The 27,721-nt window shown below is 38.0% G+C and overlaps 1 protein-coding gene across 2 annotated transcripts in view; it reads right to left on the reverse strand.

Annotated features, from left to right (window-relative positions):
• scara5 (scavenger receptor class A, member 5 (putative)) overlaps nt 1-27,721 on the reverse strand; it is a 129,935-nt gene that overhangs the window by 35,235 nt on the left and 66,979 nt on the right. For both annotated transcript variants that reach the window (XM_085132553.1, XM_085132554.1), the window contains exons 8-10: nt 24,466-24,546; nt 17,026-17,133; nt 8,142-8,207 (exon numbers count right to left, since the gene is read on the reverse strand). In XM_085132553.1, the coding sequence (XP_084988679.1) occupies nt 8,142-8,207; nt 17,026-17,133; nt 24,466-24,546 (255 nt within the window). The remainder of the gene's footprint in view (nt 1-8,141; nt 8,208-17,025; nt 17,134-24,465; nt 24,547-27,721) is intronic.

Consider the following 27,721-nt stretch of genomic DNA (forward strand, 5'->3'; position numbering starts at 1 on the left):
AAAACTTTTAGCATTTTATTAGTCCTTTCTTTACACTACTTAGCAGATATGCTTGCACCCATAAGGTCAATGGATACAGCAATGCTCTGGTCCAAACATGGTAACTTCTGGCTCCCCAAAAAAACCTAACAGAGAATTAGGCAAAACATTCATGTTAAAGCTTCAAAATGTAACCTAACACTGCGACTACACTTTATGACATTCTTTTATACACAGTCTCTGTAATAGAGGTGGACACAACAACCATCTCTGTATTATTGTTGTTGTTCTGGTTTGACAGAGTATTTTGGCTCCTGTAATATAATAAAAATCAAAAGGTTGAAATAAGGTCGCAGGGCCCTGGAGTGTAAGCTATCACAGGGCGGAATTTTAGGATCATCTTGGAAGCTGGTTAGTTTTTAAAGTTGTAAACCTCTAGGAATGCATGTAAATAAAAGTACTAGAGATGCCCCATTTTCATGGATTTAGGCTTGGAAGGCCTTGCTCAGGGGTGCCATGTCCACAAACTTGCATGTAAGACCTTACAGAACAAGTGTGTGTGTAAATGAGTGTGTTTGTTTTAGCAGAAGCTTCATGGCTCTGCAGTTCATCTGGTATTCCTCAAAGTATGCAGCAGCTGTTCTCATGTAATTGATTTGATTTATCACCTTTCAGAGGGCAGAGAGGAAATAAGAAGAAGAGGTAAACACACACTCGCAGCTACACTTTTCTGGACTGCTCATCACTGTTAAGACAAAGTGCCGCAGAGTAAAGCCAGACACATTAAAGACATATAGACAGGATATTAGTCTCATCAGACCATCATACATTTTAACTGTGTACCATTTAACTCTCATTACAGTCAAGTATTTTGCACTCACTAGCCCATCATAATTTAATATCTGCTGTATTATTATATTGTCATAACTGATATGATATTCTCTCCTGAGAACCAGCAAATTCAAACCAGAAATTAAATATTATTTCAACCTTATGTTGTACTTTTGTACTGCAGGAGGTTTTTTCAGGCAACTCTACCCCACAAACTGTTAAGAGTAGAGCACCACATGTTTCGTTTTCAGCTAGGGTCAAGCATTTGAATTACTTGAAACAGTTATGTTCACTCATCAAACAATAACACAAAATAATTTTTGCCATTGCCATGCATATAAAAATGATCATATTGATTAATAGCCCTTGTGATTGTTTAGTACTTCTCTAAACAGACAGTTTACTATATATCCTAAAGCTCTTCTCAGCCAAATAGAGACCCAGCATGCAGTCTGATAAATATTACATTTCTATGCCTATTTTGGAAATGAAAACTTAAATCACATGCTAATGGAAAGTAGATCTTTTCTTACTATATGACATAATACAACATCATCCACAATTTACAGGAACTTTTCCAGCTCACTTGACAGTATGAGAGTGTCTTGATACCAAGGACAGCCAATGACATTTGTGGAATGTGTCATTTCCTTTAATAACTGCATGTTAATGAAGCAAGGTCAACATGTTAAGTAAATGCTGCAACATTTTTAGCTTTGCATGCATGCATGAAAAAACCCGAGACATGAAAAACCATCTTCTTATATCCTTCTCTTACTATACTCTATGGGGTGATAGAGTATAACTAATGTTCATCTGTTTCAGCTCTTTATTAGTTTCTTTCGAAGAGCTTGAGAATCCCCATGGAGAAAACGAGAGACTGGGGAGAAGATAAAGGAAAGGAAACGCTCCGGAGGTACCACATGTAGACTAATCTGAGCCATACAACAAAGCTTCACAGGGATTTATATCTCAGTCTATGGAGAGCTGGACAGCTGAACTCAGTTGAACAACGTCATGTGTGTGCTTTGGGTTACAAAAAAATTGATAGAATTTAGGCAATGCATGAATAACATTCAGTGAACAACACTGCAGCCTCTGAAATGGCAAGAGTTGGACATGCTTTCAAACAAAAACAAGACCTGACTGCACATTAACCACTTCCCTCAAAAATGATCACCTAATCATTTGTAATCACACTCATTGTTTATCAACTGGTAATAGTATCCTTTCAGCTAAAACTGGTCATTAACATGTGCTCATATTTTGTACTTTAATAAGAGCTGTGTTCAGAGGATTTGAAGTATGTAAGAGCCTAGGAGTTAGGGATTGTCTTTTTGAATCCAAAACCAAAATTGAATACACAAATGTCAAAAGGCAGCTCTGAGACTAAACTTTGAGAAATGTGATTAATCTGACTTTCACTAGTTTGTTTGAATCATCCAAACAAACATGCTAACAATTTAGCTTAGTGTGTGTCCTGTTCACGGGACTCAGTACTAAGTTAAATATTCAAACACTTTGAATAGGATAAGAGATAACATCTGTTACTTGTATGCTTTGGTCTATATCATTTTGTTTTTATGACTCATGTAGACAGCTTTGCAACCTTTCACAAGTTTGTTTTAAAATGAGTCAGCCAGATGCTATGCTAGCATTTTGAGTGTTAGCTCAAATAGCTAGTTGGCTGTAAAAAATGCCACAGATAGTTGTTGAAATTGTAAAGTTAATGGTTGTAGACTAGAAATAAGAAGCAAATATTTGCCTGACACTGAGGACATGTTGTTAAGTCATTAGGAATTTTGAGCAATACAAGGACAGAAAGGTTGACAGGTTTAGCCAAAGTAACTAGGGGCAATACATTATTTGGTGAAATAAAAAGTGGGGTAGTCTAGATATAATAACATGTCAGCATAACCACTAATTACATTTTGGATCAGAATATGTGGAAACAGGTAGCTATTGGTGGACAAAAGTCCTCTGAAATGTGTTTCCCACTAAGCCCTCAGCTTTATATAACTAATGACTTTTTCTAGTGACACATGCTCACAGAGAAAAAAGTCACTTCTCAAATTCCTTAAAGTAATTAAACCAAAGGTCAATATCCTGGTTTCTAACTTATGCCATTGGTACAGCCTAACAGCTTCTGTCTTACATTCACTTTTGACAGCCAGCAAAGTGATTCATCATAAAACAGAGGCAATCTAATCTGGACATAAATTGTGTACTGCTTCTGTAAAAGTAAGGAAATTAAAATGAGCTTTGAGAGATATAATGACTGTTTCTGTTCAGTGAATACTAGTCAAATGAGCTTCAACTGCTGGGGGCCTTCCAAGTGGTTCAAGCCTCTGAGGCCAGAGAAGCTGCAGCAACCACAACATGAAGGCCAGAACATGGAGTGATAGAGTATTACTAATGTTTTTCTGGCAGGCAGGAAGAATCTGTACTGGATCGAACTACATGGCTCCAAGACAGCAGCTAACTAGATCCATCTGTTCATAACATCTTCTTTCAGCTTCTCCCTTCAGGGGTCACCACAGCTAATCATTTGCCTCTAGCTCACCCTGTTACTTGCATCCTGTCACACCAACCCTCTGCACGTCCTCCTTCAATAATTCCTTGATGCTTCTTTGTGACCTTACTGGTTTCCTGCTTCCTGCCAGCTTCATATTCAACATCCTCTGTCCAGTATGTCCAATATCACTCAAACCCTCTCAACTTTGCCTCTCTAACTTTATCTTTTTTGTAAAACATCCCTTTCACTCTTGCTGATCGTTTCCTCACCCGCTCCATCCTTCCTGCACTCTCTTCTTCGCCTCTCTTATGCACTTTCCATTGCTTTAGATGGAGAAGTACATTCTGATATTGGATTATCTCATTTTTTGACACTGGAAGGCCACACTGACGAGAAATGAAAACTTTCCTTCATGTTGATTTTCACATTCAACTACATGGTTTCTCATGAGCTCAAGTCTCAGGACAAACACAAATTTCTCGTTTCTGAGTCAGAAATCTGAACTTGTTAATGTTTGGATCTCTGTACCTGCTGATGTGCACAGGAAAAAACAAACAATAAAACAACTACACTTAATGCTGGAGTCCTGAGATCAGCTGTCAAACTGCCAGATTTTATGGCTGTTGTAATATGTGAGGTCAAGAAAAAAACATTACATCAATGTTGGCAATGACCTCTACATGAAAAGAACATTTTGTTACATGTTACATGCCCATAGGAAAATATCTCAAAGGATTTATAACAGGCAAATGTTTGACATTTTCACCGCCTCAATACTGAAAATCAAAACAAGTGAGAAATTTCTATTTATGATAATCAGTTTCAGTAGAATTTAGATTCACAGAAAACACAGTACTGAAAATGTTTGTTTTCAACACTAGTTTACAGTGAGTAAACCAAGCAATCAAACAGAGACCAAGATTTTACATTTTCTTTAGTACATCTAAAAATAAGTAGCTTTACACTAAAGACTCCAGACTCCTTTATATCCTTGCTTTTAAAATGTGCTGTACCTTTTAAAATAGTCATTTTCTTTCATGTTACATTGGGGGCGTATTTTCAGCCAGCTCATAGAGTGACTGTCATTGCCAGTCAACAGGCAGCTAACTAACTAAGAAAAAGTTGGTTAAAAGTTATGGAAAAAAAAAAGCTGACATATTTTAACCTAAAGATCTTTTTGTAAACATAACAGTAGATTTAATGTCTAAACCTTTCCACCCTTACCATAATCAAGTTGTTTTTATTGCTCAAACCTAATGTATCTATCCTAAAGCACTTTGAGGACTCCAGTACAACAGAAAAGTGCTGTATAAGAATCAGTCCATCTACTATTTACCAACTAATGAAACCATGCATTTCTAATGAATAAAATGTTAAATTAAAAATGATCAAAATTAAAAAAAAAAAAAAAAAAAAATTAATCAAGTATGAAAAACATTTAGTGTCAGCAGCAACATTAATTGCTCCACAATTTTGTGCACATGGCCATGAATCACTACATGTGAGATGGAAAGATGAATCGTCTTGCGAAAAATGGATGGTACACAGTGAGTTCCATGTGTTCCAAGTTTGGGATCTATGCATGTAGCCTAATTAACCCAGTAAATCTAAGAGATCTTTATGCAATGTCTTTATGTAAATAATGCTAATTAAATGTAGTCAATCAACCAAGAAAGAAAAAAATTTAAAGCCTAATGGGCAAAACAACAATTACAAGACAGCATGCGTTCAACGGTGCTGGCATGAAGAGTAAACAATACAGTCAACACCCAGCAGTATGCAGGATTTGGATAAATTAGCATTGCATTCACAAATATAGTAGAAACAAAAAATTAACTACAAAAACCAGGAAGACTGGTGCAGTGCATTATATAAATAGCAAGATACATGAGAATGTTGTTCATATAACATCAGTGCAAAACTAAATTAATGTGTTTATTATTTTTCTAGCAATTGTTTCTTTTCTTTACCTTTTTTCTTTCTGGTATGCCTCATTACTCTTTTTATTTGTTTTGTTCTGATACAGTAGAAAAAAAAAATCTCATCTGTCTTCTTGGACATAAGATTTTGCTGGAAAAACATACAATCTGGACTCCATTTGTTCTTTTTCACTCAGAGACAATCACTCATGCTTCGAGGAATCTAAGCATTTGATTCTGTCAGTGACATCCTCTTCAGCAGGTTCATTTTATGGTAATACCCAACACATGTGGACTAACGCTCCGTTTTCCCACTAATTCCTCACAAACTTTTGCTTGTTCTGGAAAGCGATTACACAGGTATGAACTGTTTGCTTTAAAGTGTAAAACAATCCAAGTCACGCGTCCAACAATAAGTCGGCTGCATGAGGTTTGTGACAGAAATACAAACGACGTTATGATTTGAAATTTCTAACAGCCAACAGCAGGTGGGCTCAGTCTGTCTTTTCTTCTCTGAAACATCAAACATCCGCGTCGCGTAAATGATGTGAGGAAAGAACTGATCTTTGACGGCTCTGTAATGGGCAGAAATTGCATTCATGTGGTCAAGGGATCAGGATTATTTGACATGAACACCACCCCATCACTCAGCACATGCAGAACAGTCATGATGATGCAAAAAAGAAAGAAAAATACAAGCATGGAAAAAAGATGTAATGACCTTTTTCTTTCTACCTTGTGGTTTTGCATTCGAGTTCAGGTTACCACCACAGGACTTATACTTATTTTGAAATCCTTTTGATGTACACTGTGAGATTACATTAAAAACAAATGCACACCTACCAGCCTTTGAAACCATGTTCAGCTCTATGTGATTGATATCACATGAACCAAAGATGACTGAAAGCCATAAAGTTATCACGTCATAATTTATGGTTGATTTTGGATCACACGCACCGATAGATGTGAGGTACTAAACTAAGACTTTCATTCCTGTGACTGTGAAACATGTACAAAATTTGAAATGATACATTACAATATTCAAAGTACATTCTTACAAAAATGAAATAATTCAGAAGTTTGCTAAACATTTCTGTAAATGCAAAACTTGCTTAGGCCTTCTATTTGTGATCACTTCTTGAACCAACATACTTTGGTTGGAATCACCTAATGATCTCCATATGTAGCTGTTACATCCCGTGAGGCTGTGAGAGTGTGTGGGTGGGGTGTTTGCCCACTCTCTCCGCCTCCTCCTCTCTTGCCACTCCTACCCTCTCTGTCTCTCTCACTCTCCTCTCTCTCCCCAGGACAGCTGTTTTTGATAAGCCTCGTTTGCCACCTGAATCCAGTCAGCAATCACCTCTGAGGCTATTTAAGCTGGGGATGCGCTGTGAGCAAGGTGAGTTCTTCCCCTCTGTGGCGCTACGCATTTTTCTGCTAGGTTTTGGACAGACAGCATCCTTGCGAGTAGTGAGTAGATGGGCTTGTGGGCCCTGGAAGTGTCTCCCCGTGGCGAGAAGTAAAATATGAAGTGGGAAGTGTCTCCCTTATTTGTTTGGTAGCTTTTTCTTTTGTTGCTGCGAGTGTTTCCTTTGTTTCTTTGGCATTATTGGTAAAACGGCGTTGCCAGCTCTTTAAGTTAACGTCATTTGTAATAAAACTATATTATTTGTAATAAAATTATATTATTATTATTATTATAGAACAACTCTGTCTGTTTATCTTCAGGTCAGCCACTAACCAGAAGGTCGGTGGTTCAATCCCAGGCTGCTCCAGGCCAAATATCCAAATATCCTAACACCATGTTTTCCCACTACTGGTGGTGGTCAGAGGGCCCGGTGGCGCCAGTGTCCGGCAGCCTCGCCTCTGTTAGTGCACCCCAGGGCAGCTGTGGGCTACAATGTAGCTTGCCATCACCAGTGTGTGAATGGGTAAATGACTGAACGTAGTGTAAAGCGCTTTGGGGTCCTTAGGGACTAAGTCAAGCGCTATACAAATGCAGGCCATTTAGCATTTTACCATTTAAAGGTTAAATATGGATAGAATCAGCTCAGTTGGGTACTGCTACACTAATCTCCATACAGATATTCTTCAGCATGCATGGTGAGGGAATCGATCTTGGTCAAGGCTTACAGCTTCATACTGACCTTGTTGATTTCTGTGTCTGAAAGTTTGGTTACATTACAAGTAATCAACATAACAACAGGAATGTAATTCAAAGAAAGTAAAGTGCTTAATTTAAAAACAAAGCAACCAAAAACACTTTGCTGGATTAGATGGTGGAAAAAAAGTCTTATTGGAATAATCTGCAATTTGTTATGCTACTAATTAGTGGATAGATTACTGTACATCTAATATTCTGTCCACAGTGATGTCTATAAAACACTTAATTTGCCTGTTGAATCTTTTAGCAGACCATGTTCCCTTTTTTACTGTTTCTGTAGTAGTTTGCCTGCATGCATGTGTGGTCATCTAATAACTTTGAAGCTGCAGTTACTGCTGCCAATAAGACATTAACGAAACTTGGGACTTGGAATCACTTAAAGGAAGTTATTATTTTGGGGCCAAATAAAACGGTTGCAGGTCTGCAACTTTTGTTATTCTCATAGTTGTTCATCAACAAGGAGAGTAGAAGAACAGAAGGAGTATAATATGTTTTTGTAAAACCGGTATGATAGTGTGAAAAAAATATTATAAATGCATTTAAAAACTATACAAATCAGGATAAAATAAACCTGTATGGATCAGTTCTTTGCAGCCATACTACTTGAGTTGGTACAAACAGGCAGAATGATATCACATATAACATTTTAGGGTATTTAATATTAGCTACAAACAGCTAAGTAATACATTGTCCCTTGCACACTGTGGATTGGACTTGGCCATCATTTTCTCACCTGGTCTGTCTCCTCGCTCACCCCGTTCACCCTTCTCTCCCTTGAAACCCCTTTCTCCTCGGTTACCTGAGGACAAAACAGCACAAGACAACTGATTTACTGACAATGTTGATAATGATTACTTTAAAGAGTTTTAGGTCACAGTACATGATGATTAAGCATGATGTAGTATAGAACATTTAGATAAAATATGAAATCAAGGAAAAAATGAGGCTGGAACAGTAAGAGGTACTAAAAGGAAACAGCTGGAGGAACATTTTACGACAAAAAAGGTTAACTGGTAACAGGTCAGTAACATGATTGGGTATAAAATTGCATCTCAGAGTAGAGTTCTCAGAGTTTCTCAGAAGTAAAAGTGGGCAGAAGTTCAAAAATCTGAAAAAAAAAACAAAACACCCCAGCATCTACAAATTGTGGAACAAGAATGATATAAAATTGCAACTTTGACTATCTCAGGATCTACTTTACATGATATCATCAAATGATTCTGAGAATCTGAAGAAATTTCTGTACATAAGGGAATAGGCTAAAAATCAGTTATTGGATGCCTGTAATCTCTGAGTCCTCAAACAGCACTGCATTAAAAACAGGCATGAATCTGTAGTGAAAAGCACTGCGTGGTCTCAGGAACACTTCCAGAAATCATTGTGATTACAGCTCATTGTGCCATCCACAAATGCAGGTTAAAGCTCCTTCATGCGAAGAAGAAGCCATATGTGTAAATCATCCAGATGCCTCTGGCTTCTCTGGGCCAAAGCTCATTTAAAATGGTCAGAGGCAAAGTGGAAAACTGTTCTTCTGTCAGTGAATCAAGATCTGAAATTGTTTGGAAAACATGGAGACTGCAACCTCCAGACTAAAGAGGAAAAGGACCAGCTGGCTTGTTATGTGCACTCAGTTCAAAAGCCTGCATCTTTGATAGTATGGCTGTGCATTAGTGTCTATGGAATTAGCAGCTTGAACACCTGGAAAAGCATCAGCAATGCTGAAAGGTATATACAGATGTTAGGGCAATATGTGCTCCAATTCGGACAACAGGCCTTGCGTATTTAAACAAGACAGTGCTAAATTCATACTGCAGCTACAACAGCATGGCTTCATAGCAGAAGAATCCTGGTGATAAAGTGGCCTCCCTGCAGTCCAGGACAACTAAAAACATTTGGCACATCATGAAACTAAAAACATGACAAAGAAGGCCTAAGATTGTTGTGCAGCTAGAAACCAGATATCAGACAAGTATGGGACAACATTCCTCCCCCAAAAGTTCAGCAGCTGTTCTCCTCAGTTCCCAGATGTTTACAGACTGTTGTTAAATGCAGAGGGGATGTGTTACTATCATCACATTCTAACATGAGGTATTTTCTTAAATTTTACACACTTTAGTACTGAGCGTATAAATTCAGTCATTGTACTGATCTCTTAGAGAACCAATATGTTAGTAAATTTGTCATTACGAATAGAAATGATGGTAAATGAGTTTTTTTTGTTCAGTTAGACTGAGTGATATTTGTCATATTTTCATCCTCCTTTACACAAAATAACAGAAACCAGGGATATGAGTTTAGGGAAACTCGTATCCCTGAATAACTGAAACAACAAATCAAATCACTTTCAGTGTTTTCTGTCAACTTTTGGTTTTGTGAAAAGGGAAGGAGAGTTGTCTGTATCATAATATCCAGTGAAATCCTGGTTAAAGTTAAAAGGGAAGCAAGCTATGCATAAACTGAACACAACCAAGACTGAATTACACACAGTGCCAACTGCAATGTAGCACAAAATGGGGCAGAAATGAGGTGAAAAAACAAGCAGGACCAAGAGCCATACCCCTCAGAGATGAGAGCAGCTCAACCACTGAGAAGTCTTAAAACATCTGAACCTTTTCTTCACTTCGCAATCATTTCCTCTCATTTGTGTATTTTTAGCTAATGTCTCTTAAATCATGAGGCCTGTAATTGACTTCTCATACACGTGGCTATGCCCTGAATCCTCTTCTTAAATAAATTCTAAACATTGTGGTGTATATGTGAATATTAATGCAGAGAAGAGCTGAAAAACAAAATGAAAATGCGCTGACAAAAATCTTTTTAAGGTAATTGCTTAGGCTATTACAACATGGATGGAAAAGTTAATGGGACACAAAACAGCGACATTACTGCAAGTAAAAATCCTTGCATTTGTGGTTTGTGTAAAATTACAGTACATTTACGCACGACACCTCTCCCCAATCAGAAGCTTGGATACGACTATGTCTCATTTGTTTTCATTTCAAAATATAATGTTATTACAAATTCCCATGAATTAGCCATCCAAAGCTGGAGAGCATTTCAGTTTCAGTGCCAGTTGCTAACTCTCAGCCATGAGGTTTAAAAACCACAAGTCTGTTTTTGTCATGAAGCAACGAGAGGATCGGCTTTGAATGGGCACTTATCCCACCTTTAATTTGACCACAGTGTAGGTGCAAGCTGTGGTGGTCCTCAGCCACATGTGTTACAGCCTGTGTGTGTGTCTAAGCAGGGCAGCTAACGCTTTATACACACCTTCCACGTGACGTCCTCAGCTGTCATTGTCACTTCTATCCTGACCACATCCTTAACAACTAAATAACACTGCAGGGAAAACCTAAACACAGTGGTGGGCTACTGCTGAGCCACAAGAGACAACAGATGCATCTGATTTAAACCCTCACTGAGTATTTTTGCATACTGGTGGTCCTGAAAGGCAGCAAAGGGTAAGATGAGGGGAATTTTGTAAGGTAATTTGAAGCCTTAGTACCAATATTTATGGTAACCCTCAGGATAAACTGTCATAACTTTGATTAGCATCACACTTTTCATCTAGTGCCAACAGCAAGTAAATTCTTAATTTATATTTTTGGCTTATGAACAAATACCTTTAATAAAAAACAAATGAGCCTCAGTTGTATTTACTATTTTGTGGTAATGAGCAAATTCAAGCATTCCAGTGTGCTAAACCAATATGGTCCACTGTCACAGGTACACAACACCTACTAAAGATCGGTATATTCATTATCACTGCATTCCATTAAGTAATGGCTCTAGACTTTTAATAATGTTTATGTTCAATGTGACCCATTGTGGTTTTCATTTTTTTGTCAAAATGTTAAAATGTTAGCTGTTCACGTCAGAAAAATTCTCAAGCCTAGTGACAACTGGCCAGTGGATTAAGGTGCAAGTCAATGATGCATTTAAATAATATGGGTATTCCCATAAGGTTAATTCATAGAGGCACAGATGCCATAATCCCAGCAAACATGGCTTAAAGAGACCCTGACATAATGTTGTGCAGGGTTGGCTGTGGCTCAGGTGGTTGACTTTTACTAAAAAGTACTTTAAATAGTCAACTGAGGAGAAAGGTCTTATATAAGCACCTTTAAACTCTTTTCATTTGTATGACTAAAGTCTCATTTGTTGTACGGTGAACTTACAGTAACATGTCGGACTGTTAAAAGCATTATGTCTGACTGCCCCCTTATGTCAGCCTTATAAACCATGTGTTGCACAGTTAGCAACGTAGCATAAGGGAGCAACAGGATGCGAGTTTAAACCCTCACTGAGTAATTTTAATTTTACCTTGTGGTATACATTTTTTCCTCTTTCCACCAGCATGAAAGGAAAGAAATGTATGGTATATCAGCAAAAAAATAAAAAAAAATAAAAAATCACCTCACTGTTAGCACATACAGCAAAGACAAATATCAGCTAGACAGGGAAAATATTGTTATGCATTAACCCTCTCAGGCTCAAATTAAACTTTTTGTTGCTAATGCACAACCAAGTCCTGCAGTGGTACTTCTGAGTTAAAAAAAAACCTCATAAAATATGTATGTGGGGTAATCAGGTTGTTCGTTTTTAACTGTTGCAAATCGGCAACGCCTGCCCCGAGAGGGTTAATATAATTTTTTTAAATCATCTTTTGATATGAAACATTTTTGGGAACTATAGACTAATAAGAATCATTAGGTTACTTACATATAAGCCTGAAACAAGGCCAAAAGGTTTAAAGTTCTGAGATAAATCTGTAAAGGTCAGGCTTCAAACTGCTCTTAATGCAAGGTTTCTATTTATTTAATTGTATGATCAGCTAACAACAGCTCTTTACTAATTTTGGCCAGCTGTAAATCTGAAAAGGTATGACAGCATGAGAGCCACAGAGAGACAAAAATAACATCTAGCATATGAAAAAACATAAGACTAAAGACCCAAGCGGTTTTCCGTAAGTGTTGGTAGAAACCAAAGTAGAGTTGAAAGAAGTTGCTCTCCAGGGGCCAAATTGCTAAAATTGCTTTGTGTCTGCTTTATGTGTTAAACGGTTTGCTAACACGTTAGCAGTAAACACTTCACAATGTCACAGCACTTCAGAATTGTCAGTTTTTTACTGTCCCCCAGTGGCTAAAAAAAGTCCAGCTTTACGCACCCAGAAATACCATAAAACACTGTCAGCAACCACAACTGATCTGACAACCAAAGGAACAGCATACACCTTCTGCAGTCCCTATATATTCTTCCCACCGTTCATCTATAAAAAACCATGAGACTTCACAGTGCTGTTTTTACAAGTTTTTTGTTTTCCCTCCTCCCTCCTGGATTACTGTCTTAAACTGAGGCCCCATTCATAGCCGAGTCTCTCCAAAGCCTTCCTCCTTCACTGGTCCGTTAAACCTGAAACTCCACCACAGACGCGTAAAGCAGAAATACACACTGCTACAAACTACCGGGATCTAGATGTGAAGTTTCCTGTGTCCTTCACTTTACCTTAATTTTTGTTTTTTCTGTGTAAAATGATTATTGGTGTGATGTTTTGTATTGCTCGCTACATAACTAAGTTGTCAATCAAATGATGCAGACAATGCCAGAGTTTTTGTAGGTGACAATCTTTTCACGCCTGCTTGGTCATAATGGGTGTAAAGTGAGTTTTCTTCTAATGGCTTCAATCAGGCTTATGTCATACTATTAAAATACAGGACATGTTTAGCAATAAATTATAATTCCCTCTACTTTCAAGACATGAGTGACAGGCAGTGGTAGAATATGACGCGCTATCTGTATAAGAACAGCTTTTGTGAAACCCATGTTTAAGGACTCTTCATAGAGTCACTTTTTACAGTAAAACAGTAGTGGAACATGTCTGCTATCACTACAGATACATTATATTAAAGAGACATCACATAATGAGGAGATGTGGCACTCCTGAAATCTATGGAAAAACAAATAATGGTTCTAATCTGATATGACTGCTGATTTCATCCTCTGACCAAAGATTAAATGGTAAATGGCCTGTATTTGTATAGCGCTTTTACTAGTCCCTAAGGACCCCAAAGCGCTTTACACATCCAGTCATCCACCCATTCACACACTGGTGATGGCAAGCTACATTGTAGCCGACAGCTGCACTGGGGGGCACTGACAGAGGCGAGGCTGCCGGACACTGGCACCACCAGGCCCTCTGACCACCACCAGTAGGCGACGGGTGAAGTGTCTTGCCCAAGGACACAATGACCGAGACTGTCCAAGCCGGGGCTCGAACCGGCAATCTTCCAATTACAAGGCAAGCTCCGAACTCTTCAGCCACGATCGCCCGTGAGATTATTTACATCAGGGGTAGGCAACTCCAGGCCTCGAGTGCCGGTGTCCTACAGGCTTTAGATCCCACCCTGGGTTAACACACCTGAATCAAATGATTAGTTCATTACCAGACCTCTGGAGAACTTCAAGAAATGCTGAGGAGTCATTTAGCCCTTTAAATCAGCTGTGATGGATCATGGACACATCTAAATCCTGCAGGACACCGGCACTCGAGGCCTGGAGTTGCCTACCCCTGATTTACATCTTTACATTTTCTTCTGCTAATACTTTTGGTGTGCACTTAAGGCAGGAGTGGGGGAACTCCAGGCCTCGAGGGCCAGTGTCCTGCAGGTTTTAGATGTGTCCTTGATCCAACACAGCTGTTTTAAATGGCTAAATTACCTCCTCAACATGTGTTGAAGTTCTCCAGATGCCTGGCAATGAACTAATCATTTGATTCAGGTGTGATGACCCAGGGTGATATCTAAACACAGGACGCTGGCCCTTGAGGCCTGGAGTTCCCCCACTCCTGCCTTAAGGAGTAACAACAGCATTATGTGCCCTTTCCCTAGCATCCTCTTCATATGGCCTCCTTCATTATAAATTTGATTTAAAGAACTGAAGGTAGATCTCCTCGATTGCCATCGAGCATATCCATTATCCGTATCACTATTGTGTTGCATTGTGGTATAATTCAAGGTGATGAAGTGTCCGGTGCTTTCAAACTCAAATTTTCTACCAGGAATTAGTCCTAACAATGGGATCTATTAGGAGACCCCACACTATGACCCTTCTGCCACCAGATATTTGGTTTTTGTCTCATTTTCTCTTATTCTCCTAGTGCTTTAGCATCTTTCTTCTAGTAAACACAATAAAAACAGTCTTTTACATTTGTATAAAATGAGCATGAAAAGGCACATTATTTTACATAAATGCCTAAAAAAAAAGGGAGAGTTGAGTCATAACAGCTAAGTGCAGGAGACAACAGGTCTAAGACTTGAAGAGCTACCGGCCAACATAATGACTGTGGGACTTAACACTGGACAATTCAGCCAAACCCCGATCTGATTGGCAACAGCTGTCGGCTAAAGACACATTACACGCATACATACACAGTGACATGTCCACACAAGAAACGCATAGACTGCAGTGCCTTATCATATTAGTCACGGCTATGATTAATTCAGAGCTGTGTTTATCTCAGTGTGTGTTTGTTATCATTGGCGCTGTCCACCCCCCCGATGGGGTTTATGTAGATTTAGAGAGATGATGAGAGAGTATAAAGACAGCAAATAAGAAATAACGACATAATGGACACTATCCAAGCTTAAAGATGGCATTTATCATTGTTCTCACATTGTGGAAAACATGTAAAAACATTTACAGAGTGGAATGGAAAACTACTGGTAAATTCCCCACACTGTATATAGTGATGTCTGTGAAGGTTCTCAGTCATCCAGGTCATCGTAGTCAAAGGAGCTTGCAAAGAAAAGTGTCTGGACTTCTTTAAGTTGCTTGAAGTTGCAACTTAAAGAAGTCCAGACGCTTTTCTTTGCAAGCTCCTTTGACTGTATATAGTGATATACTGAGTTGTCAGACAGTATTAGTTCTTCATTATGGATTTTGCCACATATAAAATATGATCCTATTATAATGATAAAGGTGTGTGGGTTCTATTCAAAAGTACCTTTAAATATGTTATTCAGGTTTCTGTGTCAGAATGTGGTTGAAATTTGTTTAAGTACATGCTTCTTGGATCTTAATTTCCATGGTAGATTTGGAGGGGTTGTGTCATGACAACATGATGGATGGGGGCAGTAAGAAAAACTGGCTGGATTAGTGCATACTGGAAAATGAGTACGTACACACGCATCAACAAGTTTTCCTCTCGTTTTCTGACAGTTGTTCCATTGGAGCTAATAATATAGAAATAATGTTGCTTTCCAGCTGTTTAGTTGATAATCATGGTTTCTGGTAACATCCAATAATTTCTTGCATTTCATTGAATGGAAAACCTATTAGATAAGTAGAGACAGGTGTTTTGCTTGAATAAATGGGAGAGGATAAGCAAATATAGCTCCCATGGCTAAAGACAAAAAGCAAACAGTAGCACCTGTTGGTGATGTAAGAAGTGTTGTGTTCCTGATAAATCCTGGTAAGGAACTTTTTCAGTGACATAAAGGTCAACAAGTCATGGAGTCATCTGAGGACTGAGTCTTTCAGTAGGCAAGTGTTGTTAAGGTTAATTTGTGATTTACACAAGACTACAGGGAGAAAAAGGACATCAGTACTGATGAGCTGCTGTGTGAGAGAATGACTAACTTATTTTAATGAGGCTACTGCTGTTGCTCCACAAACACACAACTGCCTACATTGTTTTAAAGCAAAGATTGCAATCTATGTTGTTGTAATGGAAAAAAAATTCTTTCTCTCTGGACAAGAGCGAACAGATTAACCAGAAGCAGAAACAACCTGCTAAGCCCACGATTTTTACTGTACAGGAATAATTGACAATAAAATTGAAGGAAAATGTATCTTCTTCCAAACAATGTCTTTTTAAAAGCAGACACCTTATGCTGGTTGATCTGTACACATTTGACTAAGAGTGCCATTTAGCTGTTCTTGCATTAACTACTTCTTTTGACTCACTTAAAAAAAAAAAAAAAAAAAAGTAGGAACAAAAATAAACACAGATCTGCAGAGAAGATTTTCAGGATGCTCAGGGTTTTTAAACCAGGTTGATATGAGTTATGATTCAGATTTTAAAAGCTGTTTTGAGAGAGGAGTGCCAAGCCTGTTTCAAAGTGACAAAGAAAGTGGTAACTTATGCTTTTTGTAAGTGCTGCTTCACACACAACAATGAAAAGTGATGAGGTATGGTGGATTTGAATGTCACCATCTAATTGTTTGATTTGAATCTCTCTCTCTGATTTGTTGATAATTGCCTATGTTTTCTTTCTGTGTCATGCTTGGAATGACCTTTTTCCACACATTCACCTTTTTGCTGTACTTAAACATATACATGGGGGCATCAAGATCAGGGGTTACTCGATACTTTGATACGTAGATTGAAATAGTCAGTGATATCAATCTATTGACCTTCTGACTGGTATATGACCCTCACAGTTACCTGCGAAGGGATGGCAACCTTCTAGCAGCTCTGTATTGTATGCTCTTGCTTTTCCAGTACTTGGCTTTCTCATATTTGCATGCATAAATATCAGTGAGCTCATAAGACCAGGCCAAGTTAATTAGTATTAAACTCCAAACTATTAGTATCACGACTCACACCACAAATGTACCTTTAGGCCCGGCAGGTCCAACGTCTCCTCTTTCTCCTGGCATGCCATCGACCCCACCAGATCCTTTCATTCCCCGAGGGCCCTGGTTGCCTTTTTCTCCGGTAAATCCTGAAACACAAACAGACAATCATGAAAAAAAAAACAAAAACAAAACCTGCCTGTATTTTGCAACTGCCTAAAAAGGCCAGAGACCCCACTCATATGGACTATTTTGTACACTTTCTTCTGTTACTGGCAGCCAGAATGGAGCTACTGAGTCAACAGACAGGCAAACTTGATGACATACTGATTCTTCAGCTTGCAGATGTGTACTGCAATTCATGTGGAAAAAGAAAAGATGTGGAAGAATGGATGAGGATGAAAAGAATTGTAAACTCTAGAGGGGAGTGAAGATTTTATCGCCTGAGTATCAACACTAACTGAACTAGACTGGAACATACTTGATCTAATCATGGTTTTCATTAGCTGTAATGCGGATCCGTGGTGTAAATAAACAATTACTGAATTTCTGTTAGGGTCCAGTCATCAGGTCTCCCAGTCCTATCTATGTCATTCCAACACAGCAAACAAACTCTATATTATTCTTTAAAGTGTATTAAGGTTTTGGAAGTCCTGTTAATATTAGTACTGCTCATGTTCCACCATCTGGAATACACGAAAAACATCTTTTGTTTTGCTCCTAAAACATATCCACTCCATACCCCGTGGCATACAATGAGAACATTTGTTTAGAGTAAGCACAGTGAAATGTCTCAAAATTAGTGTGGTAATGAGTTATTGATTACACCGCTGAGGTGAGAGAAATCTTTTTAAAATGTCGCTGTGTTCTGACACGCTCTGATTACACTGTTGTGACTGTTCAGAAATAAGAATAAAATAATTAGGCATTAGAGCCAGAAACGCAAAATAAACCAATGGTGGATGAGGCCATATAACTCAGTTCAACTCAAAATACCCACTGGGAAAATGCTATCTGTCATAATTGGGATCCAGGGCAGAAATGTTCTTTTTGTTCTGCAGGCGAGTCCAACTGGACTGCTCCACATGTCAAGCGTCCTGCTGGATGTGATGACAGATTCCTCTGGCTTCAGTGCGAGTGGAGCAACAGAACTCCATGTAGTGCAATATAAACACAATGTGTAGATCTAGGTTATTAGAATTGATTATTCTTTTTAGAACTGGAAACAACAGTCAACATAAAATAAACAGATAACATAAACTAACATTGCTAAGGTCATTAATTTGAACAATAGGCAAAAAAAAAAATTGAAGAATAGGCAGTGTTGGGAAGGTTACGTTACTCAATGAGAGTTGAGATGGATTACTTAATATATTATCAAGCTTTTTACAACCACATGAATGTACTATTGCTGTGTGATTTATTACTATTACTGAATGATATTCGCCATACCAATACCAAATAGATTTTTAAATCTTAATATAAAATGAGTAACAGTAGGGTGGACATTAGTTAAGGCTGCACGTTTTGCAGCAATCTCCTATAGAAAACTATTTCGCGCAAATATAAAACAGGTCTGGGGCTCCGAACCGTAGTAAAGGGACCTCTGGCTAATAAGTCGGGCTCGTGTCAGGCTCGTAGCCGAAAATTAGCTTTACTTTGTTGTCTGGGTCAACTTTGCTAGTGAGAGACAGAGAGAGGCGTTGAAAGGCTGCTCCAACGGAACTTATTGTTTCGGAGGAAAACACGAACACGGTGTACAGTCGAGTCTTAATAGCTTACTTACAACTGGGCTCGTCAGGCACTCTTTTTGGCTGCAGTGGTTATTATTATATTTACATGCTTCCATCTCCTGTTTCTGCTCGATGACAGCTCGTACTTTTTGACTCTCCCTTTTCTCCCTCCTCGCGCTCACAGACACATAGCGGGTATGGCAGTCCATTCTCCCTGCAGCACGGACTACACAGCCCATGAGGCTACATTCTTTAGGGCTATACCTGTAACACTCTGCCTACTGCCTTCATATTAAATAATCTTTGTGAATAATTTTTAAAAATATTTTTGTCACGTATTTTTAATACATTTACAGTTAGAAAGTACTGCATCTGACTGAAGAAGCGAAAGTATTTATCAGAATTAACATTCTCCTAATGGAAGAACCGCCTCAGAATTGGACCTGTAAGGTTGTGTGGTTGACTTTCTTCTTGGTAAACACAGTAAAAAGATATACAACTTTGATTTATAAGAGACGCACCAACATACAAGTAAAAGCATTTCACGTTGTGTTGTATATGGAGTCCTCAATGTGTTTTAACATTTCAACACAATGAATGTAATGGCAAATGCAGTTTGTCCTTTATGCCCAAAACAAGAAAAGCAGAACTGAACCAAGATTCAAGGTTATGGGAAGCTTCAGTTTACAAGACACCAAGTTCCTGTAAAGAGCTAATGTGTGTAATGGGATTCATAAAGACTTGACATCAGATTGTGTCACATGCATAAAAAATATTTATTTTCATAGTATGGAGGGAGAAAATGTGTGTTTTAGGAGTATTTGGTGAAATAGATGATTAAATACCCCGTTTTCACCACCAGAAGTGCTACACAGCAATGATTTTATGTATAGGCCACTGGTTTGTCTATTTTCTCAAGATGATCTCTAGTTTTTCAGGATTGTGTGTGCTACAGTAGACTGTGTGCTACAGTAGACTGTGTGCTACAGTAGACTGTGTGCTACAGTAGTAATCATAAAGTATGAATTAGAAATTGTTCAAAATAAATTTTAAGCTGTAAGTTGACTTAAGTTTACTGTATATATTTTGTTTTTGATAATAATGTTTGTGAATAAAACTCCCGCTATTCATTTTTATTCTTAAAACTAATTTGAGTAAATGGCAGGTTTAGGATGTACAGAAAGTATTTATCTCACACAGATAACACATCAAATGTTTCGCTTGAGTAAATCTAAAATTTTAAGAAAAAAAAAGCCATGCCAAAACATGTAAGGAAGTGGTATAAAAAAATATAGCACATTTTCTCAGCTTAAACATTTGATTTGTTTTCTGTGTTCTGTTGTTAATAACATATAGGTTTATGTCACTTGCAAACCATTCTTTTTGGGAACTAGAATAATTCATATACCACTCCATCTGTTGAAATATAAAACTGTCATTCATGACAATTAAACTGTAGTTTTTGTTTTGTGCTGTATTACTGCTAACATTAATAAAGGCTGATTGACAGTCATCTTGTCTAATTGGTAGTCCAAGTAGTCATTGGGTGCAACGCATGAAGGAAGGAAGTAACGTGTCAGCAAAGTCACACAGCGGGAGGCAGAAAATGTATTCAGTAGATTTGTTAGACCTCAGGGATGCAAAGAGCCTGCTTCGGTAAGAAACACTGCATGTTAAGTTAACTGTCCTCTTTTAATTGGTGAAGATGTTCCCACACTGTTTTGGTCTGTTCAGGTTGGATTTTCATAGTCTTTTGTAAGTTTCTTTAGGTTTGTATTTATTTAAAAAAAAGGATATGCATGTTAACAAGCATTTAGAGTCATCATGCACATACAGTATGTCAGATTTAGCCACACAAGCTAATTTTCATCTATAGTCTGACAGGTTGATACAATATTAGATTAATCAACAAAACCAAACATTGAGAAGCATGTGAACATAAATAAAAGACAAAAACACATACTCCTATAACAGATTAAAATTGTGTAAAATCATTGTATGTAGCAGGATAGTAGTAGCGTAGTATATTTTCTCAGTTGACCAGTTTCCATATTCAGTCAAAACCACCTGCAGACTGTATTGCTAAGCTCTCATCCTGTCTTTATGTCTTTGGACAATTAAATTTGAATTAATGTGTTTTTCCATTTTATGCTGTACATTGTATTATGATTGCTTAGACTAATTTAGTGTCATCTGGTATGACCTGCAGGCAGTGTTGGGTAAGTTACTTTAAATTAGTAACTTAGTTACATTACTAGTTACTTCTATCAAAAGTAACTCAGTTACTTCAAGTTACTCGTTACTTTCAGAGTAACTAGTTACTAGGGAAAGTAACTTTGGTTTTACTCAGAATTCTCTTGTTAATGTGTTGCTTCCGTAACTGGATACCCAGCAAGATTGCCAGTCTTCTAGCTTGCTTACTTGCCACAAGTGCACTGTGCCACCTACCAATAGAAAGGAAAAAATAATGTGCACATTTCCACGAGAGAAATCCCACGTCTGATTCTATCCTAGCCTGCTTTTTACATCCAACACAAAAACTGCAGTCGTGGTGCTTTCGATTGTACTCAGAACTCGGAAATTCTGCCTTCTGAATAGGAAGATGTAGGTAACACCAGACTGCAGATGAGCTGCATACAGAGCTGGACTGGGACAAAAAACATCGTCCCGGCCCACCATTATAGGAAAAATCATAAAGCCTTTGAATGAAAACAAACGCTGTTGTGACAGTGATGTACACTGTTCTGATGGTATATATGTATCAATCTATCAATTGTTTGTTGTAAGACTCAGATAATTATTTTTTTAAAAGTGAGACATTTTAAATGAGAATAAGAAAGTATTTCCTTGTGCCCCCCTTTCCCTTTTAATGCCCTACATGGACCCCTGGCAACACTTTGCTAGATCCGCCCCTGCACAGTTACCAGCTGTCAGCTACTTAGAAAAGGATCCTGGTGTTATTTGTCTCTCAGAAACAGTTCATAACTTCCCTTCAACTCATTCATGTTAACTAAAAGGTAAACCTGTTTCTCCATCACAGCTCTGAGGATTCAGTAAGGACATCTCCTGGTTTCATCTTCATGTTTCCCTCTCACCAGATAACCAAACCGATATCATGACCAGCAGGTATACAGCTGTGGCTCCAGCAAACATCAGCTGATAGTAGAAATTAATATTAAATAAATTAAATAAACAGCTGATCAAGGTTCAAAAGTGCTACTGTTGTTTACCGCGACATCCGCTGGTTTTCTCTTTCTGGCGCAAAGTGGGCGATAAATAAACAAGAGAGAAAAGCCAATCAGCTGATCATTGATCAGTTTCATGATTGAAGTAGAAACAGGAGAGGGAGGGGGAGAGAATGAGAGAAGAAGAGGCAGCTGACAGCGTAAAGACACAGAATAAATCCACCTTTGTGTCTTTTTCATTGTAGCTGAAGTCCGGGACAAACTGTGTTCCTTTTCACCTCAATACGAAACGCGTAATATTTTCTCTGAATACGAGAGGACTCTGTTTTTTACAGGACGGTTGGCAACTCTAATAATTAACCTTATGAACAAAATAAAGTTCAACATCAATAACATAGCACCCACCCAGCTGTATAGAAACTCCGTCATGCTAGCTAGTACGCAGTACGAAAAAGTCAGCATAACGAAAATAAACTCCACCTAAACTTGGTTCATATCTGACCCAGATGGACTGCAGGTTATAACTTCTTACCTGAAGTTCAGTTCACCTGACACTCTCGGAGCAGCGGCCGCTTCGGGCCTCTCCTCTTGCCTCCCTTTTCCTTCATCCACCTGCTGCCTCCACCACTTGCTAATGTTATTAAATCTGTGGAAGCTCCGCGATAGCCACCACACGAAGTAACGAATAACGCGCCTATCTAAATCCCAGTAACGAGTAACGCGTTCCCGGTTTTGGCATAATAACTAGTTACCGTGCTCGTTACCACAATAATAACGTAGTTACTGTAACGCGTTACTTAATAACACGTTAGTCCCAACACTGCCTGCAGGAATTCTTGGTTGTTAGAAATGTTAAGAATTTAAGGAAAATAGCTTTAATTGAGTCAAACAAAAACAGCTGAACCCAAACAGACTTACTGCCATTAACTGTTTTGATTAAAAACCATCTCCCCTCTAAAAAGCCCTTTTTCACTGAAGTTAACATTAAGGGTTTAATTTTTCTGTCTTTGTTTTGGTCTTGCAGAGGGTTTGGTTCCATTCCCTTTGCTAGATTTTTACAAAAGTTAGGCCTTTGTAAACACTCACGTTAGCAATTCTTCTTTTTTTTTTTTTTTTCACTTTTTCCTGGAACTATGGGCTGAGATGGGAGGGGTCCCCTTTCAACAGGAAGATAATGCTTCTTGGAAATATTCATTTTCAGCCAGGGAATGTGGATGGATGATGACAGGAGACAACCTGAGGGGTGATGATTCAAGAGGTACCAAGCTGAAAGGGGGACCCAGAACATCTGGAATCATGCTGTTGTTGTTTGTATCACACTGTATCAATGAAAAATAGCCATGTCATGTTTCGGAGCTGCTCACTGTGAATGCATGAAGGTTTAAGCTGTATTTTTGGGGGAATTACCTGCAAGACTAAGACAGATGACACGTCTCACTGGCCCTGTGTAAAAATAAATCCCCACCCAAAGTCTGCACTTTGTTTTCTTAAGCAGCTTTATATGACCTTTAATTCTTTCCACTCATAGTGTTATTAATGAAACTGCATGTAACATAACCATAGGGAGCTTAAAAACAGAAAGTGTCTAATTTTTCATCTTTTGTGTCACTCAAACATAAATCCTGGTATCCCAAAAAAGTCTTGTATCTCTTAAATTTGAGATATTCACATATATAGTTTAGCTATATTTTATAACTCATATGGAACCTTTTTTTGTGGAACCTTCACGCCAAGACCCTTCCTTACCCTCCTTTCTTTTTTGTGTTCAGATAATTTGCACGTGTCTTCCAAAGCTGGGAAACTACATCAACTCCCACAAGTTAAGCAGATCAGGATGAAGGTTTGGAGTATTGTAGCATTTAAATCCATCTATTTTTTTTTTACATTTCTATACCTTCTACTTGAAGGAAGATTAATCTAGATAAAATACAGATAAGGACTAGATAAGTTTATTTTAACTAGATAAAAAATAAACTTCAACATATCTTCATGAGGGAACATTTTTTTTATCTGCTTTTGTTCACAGACATGTTTAAATGTTTTTCAGCATCCTGAAATCACCACATTCTGAGTTGCTATTTTAAATGCTTAAACAGTTCAAAATGAATATACAGTATGTGCTTTTAGAGAGAGTTTATCAATCTGACTCAGGTTAGAAACTTCTTATGTGGAGAAAAGCTGGTCAAGACAAAAGGATATAAAGGATATAAAAAAATGTAGGAAAATCACCAAACGGCCAGAGAAATAAAACATTAGAATCAAGTTGTTTGGATGCCTGCTCAATCATCCAGGTAAGGAAATCCCAAAAAAGTGGATTCTGTTCATCTGGATGTGTTTTCAATTTACTTTTTCAGTTTGACTTCAGTGTCCTGAAGAAGTCAAACTTTTTTCCCACTGAAAACACTACGTCCAAATAAACAGAATCAACTTTCTGGAATTACGGAATCAAGTTATTTAATCGTCATGGGATTTGTGACACCTTTTAGGGACAAATTTTCTATTGGAGCTGCAATTGAAAACTTCACTATGAAATGTTTCTCAATAAATGACTGGTCGTACTCACCTCTCAAGCCAGTCAAACCAGGAACCCCAGGGGGACCCAATTCTCCAGTGTCCCCTTTCTCTCCCTTAGGCCCTGGAGGTCCTGTATAAAGAAGAAAAAATTTTTTTTTGTAATAAATAACTTGAATGCTGCAAGACAACTTGTCTTCAATAGGAGACACACTTCTTTAAACAGAACTATTTTGTAATGATGTTGAGTCAGAAACATAGATTTAAGTAATATAAATAATGCTTTTCATGTTGTGTCTATATGTGATGTTTCTGTAGTTTTACTAAAAGATATAACAGAACTTTAAATGAAAATAAGTCACCTGTTATCTTGAGGTCTGGAAAAGGCTACAAATAACTTTTTTATTGATGACCTGGTGAGGAAATATCTTTTCTTGGAGATTAAATAAGAGCTTTTTGATTCATAGAAAGTGCATTAGGGTTAATTATACATTAAAAGTATGTTTTATGGTGCCTTCATTATTATTATCTAGCATGTTGGATGAGGAACATGTAGATTATCCCCTGAAAAGTTAATACATGGAACCAGACCTTTAATGCAGGCAGACAATAACTTTATTCATGTCACAAAACTATATTTATATTTATTACAGAGCCTATCACACACAAAAAGGGACATATCTGGCAAATAAAGGCCAAAGTGGGTCTTACAACTGGGCTAGGGCTTCGGTCCAAGCATTTGTTATACTTGGACGACTCCAGAGACTGAGTGAGAAAAATCAAATAAAGAGAGAAGGAGAGCGAGAGGAGAGATCTGGCTACAATGAAAACCACATGTTAAACAAGGTGGACCAGAACTTGGCTTGTGGGAAAGCTGAGAAATCTGAGGACCTGTTAGTGTCCTGTGGTTCTGATCCTTTATGACTCTAATTTGCAGATTTCTGATTTAAAGATTAGGTATAAACTGCAAAAACATGGTAAAAAAATCCTCAACTAGTGGGTTGAGGATTTTGTATTTTTGTATTTTATATTTTTGTCTCCCAATTATGACAAATTGCTACACAAAATAAAATAAAATACAACAATTAAAACAGTATAAATGGATAAAACTAAATAAAAGCAAGCCTTCAGAAGTTAGTCTTAGGATCTGTGGACACAGTCGATACCTTTAAAAAGAAGTTTACGTCCAATGTGAGCGAGTTCCACAACTAGGGAGTCACAATCACAAACCTGCATTCTGTTTTTTGTCCTTAACCTGGACCTTTGTACAAGCAACAAGCACTGAATAACCTAGTAGTTACTTATAGATGTAGTAGTTCACTAATATAGGGACAGATCTGAATGTGATCCTCGAAATCTTAAACTGAATCCTAAACTTTAACATAAAGAGGTCAGAATCAGTGTCACATGGAAGCTTTTGGTGCACCTGGTGAGAAGACTTGCAGCAGCATTCTGTACCATTTGTAAGTGATCCAGGGATGATTTTCGCAGGCATAGGAATAATGAATCACAATAATTAGGGCATGATGAAATAAAAGTATGTGTAATCAGAATATACTTAATACTGCCAATGTTCTGCAGATGATAAAAACACATTTATACAATACAGCCAACATTCTTATCAAAACTCAATGCCTGATCAAAAGTAACACCCAAATTTCTCACAGTCAGGAGAACTGAACATGAAATGCGTCCAAAATTCTCAATAAGTGTGGAAATGAAGTTGTCAGGGGCACAGATAAGAACCTCCGTTCTTATGTTAGTATTTAAAGACAGATGTTTGGCTTCCATCCTGTTCTTTATAACATGGATGCAGTCCAGAGGACAGAAAATTTGGCTACATTCTGGGGTTTAAATTAAATGTACAACTGGATATTATCTGTGTAACAATGAGATGCCTTCAGAGGTATTCAGGATGTGTCCAAGTGGATGCATATACAAAGCAAACAAGACAGACCCCAGAACCGTACCTTGGGGCACACCGCAAAGTAAAGTTACAAGAGTGGAAACAAAATTAGAAGAAACAACTGAAAAGCTCTTGATATATTCGAATATATTAAGAGCTTAAGTCTCTTAATTAGAATATCATTATCAGCTGTGCCAAAAGCAGCAAAGTCAAACGTGGCCAAAAGAGTCGACTTTATGGCTTTTTAAATTGTGAAAATTGCCAAGAAGGACATGTATTTTGAACTTCCATCTCAAGAGAGTCTGAATTTCCTTCTGCATGTGAAATGTAAATGTTTTTAAAAAGTACTTAAACCTCTTAATAGGTTATTAGGGAATAGTTTAATTGGACGTGTGCACTTTAGATCGAACTGGACTGTGTGCAGCCTCTGAACCAAAATGAGTTTGACACCATTAAATTAGTCGTAAAACTGACATAAATTAAATTGGCTTGATTACAGTTGATAAAAACACATCAGGCATTTTAAAGTCATGACAGGCAGATGACCAAATGATGAATTGGAATGATGAAAAATCAGCTAACTGATCTGTGGACAGGGGAAGTTTTGGGCTTGTTGTGCAACCACATGACCAGGACCTGGATACAGTCATTGAGTCAATCTTGAACTCCTCTACATGCCAAAGAATTCCAGAGTCAAATGTGAGGCCAACTGTCCGACACCAGCAACAGGACAATGATCCCAAGAAATCGCCAACAAAATGACTAAAAGATAAAAAGGATCAAGGTGTTGCAATGGCCCACAGTCCAGATCTCCACTCTGAAAACAGGGATAGCAGGACCTTCAGAGAGCTTTGCATAAACTGATGCTGCAATGGCAATGAACTAAAGCAATGTTAAAAAGATGTTATAAATGATTATTTCACTGTATAGTCTTGTGAAAACTTTGTTTTTCACATGACTGAGACACATTAAGTACAGTTTTGCCTTTCTAGGTTGGGTTAAGTTTAGGTTTATTACATATGATGGCCCAGACCTCATAGGGATAGAAAGATTTGCGGCTAGTAAGCAATAAATCAATGCATTTGAAAGGAAGTACATCCAAGCAGGACATGCTGCTCATGTCTGAATCCCCATCACATCCACTCATAGTAACAAAAATGCACTGACACCAGCCAAAAGGCTTTTGGCTTTTAAGCCTAATCTTTTGAGAAGACATTTTACTCTGGTGGTCTGTAAAAGTTTGTTTAAGCAGAGCTTCACATTAATAATCTTCTGGCTCTCGGAGACACTAGTCAGCTGACAGGGTTTCAACAATAACAAGCCCAGTGGCCCCTCCTGGATCAGCCTGAAAACATCTAACAGCTCTGTCCAAGAATGCAATTCCAGTGAAGAGTTCAGGCGC

This window comes from Neolamprologus multifasciatus, chromosome 15 (genome assembly GCF_963576455.1).
Source record: "Neolamprologus multifasciatus chromosome 15, fNeoMul1.2, whole genome shotgun sequence".
NCBI classification, from domain to species: domain Eukaryota; kingdom Metazoa; phylum Chordata; class Actinopteri; order Cichliformes; family Cichlidae; genus Neolamprologus; species Neolamprologus multifasciatus.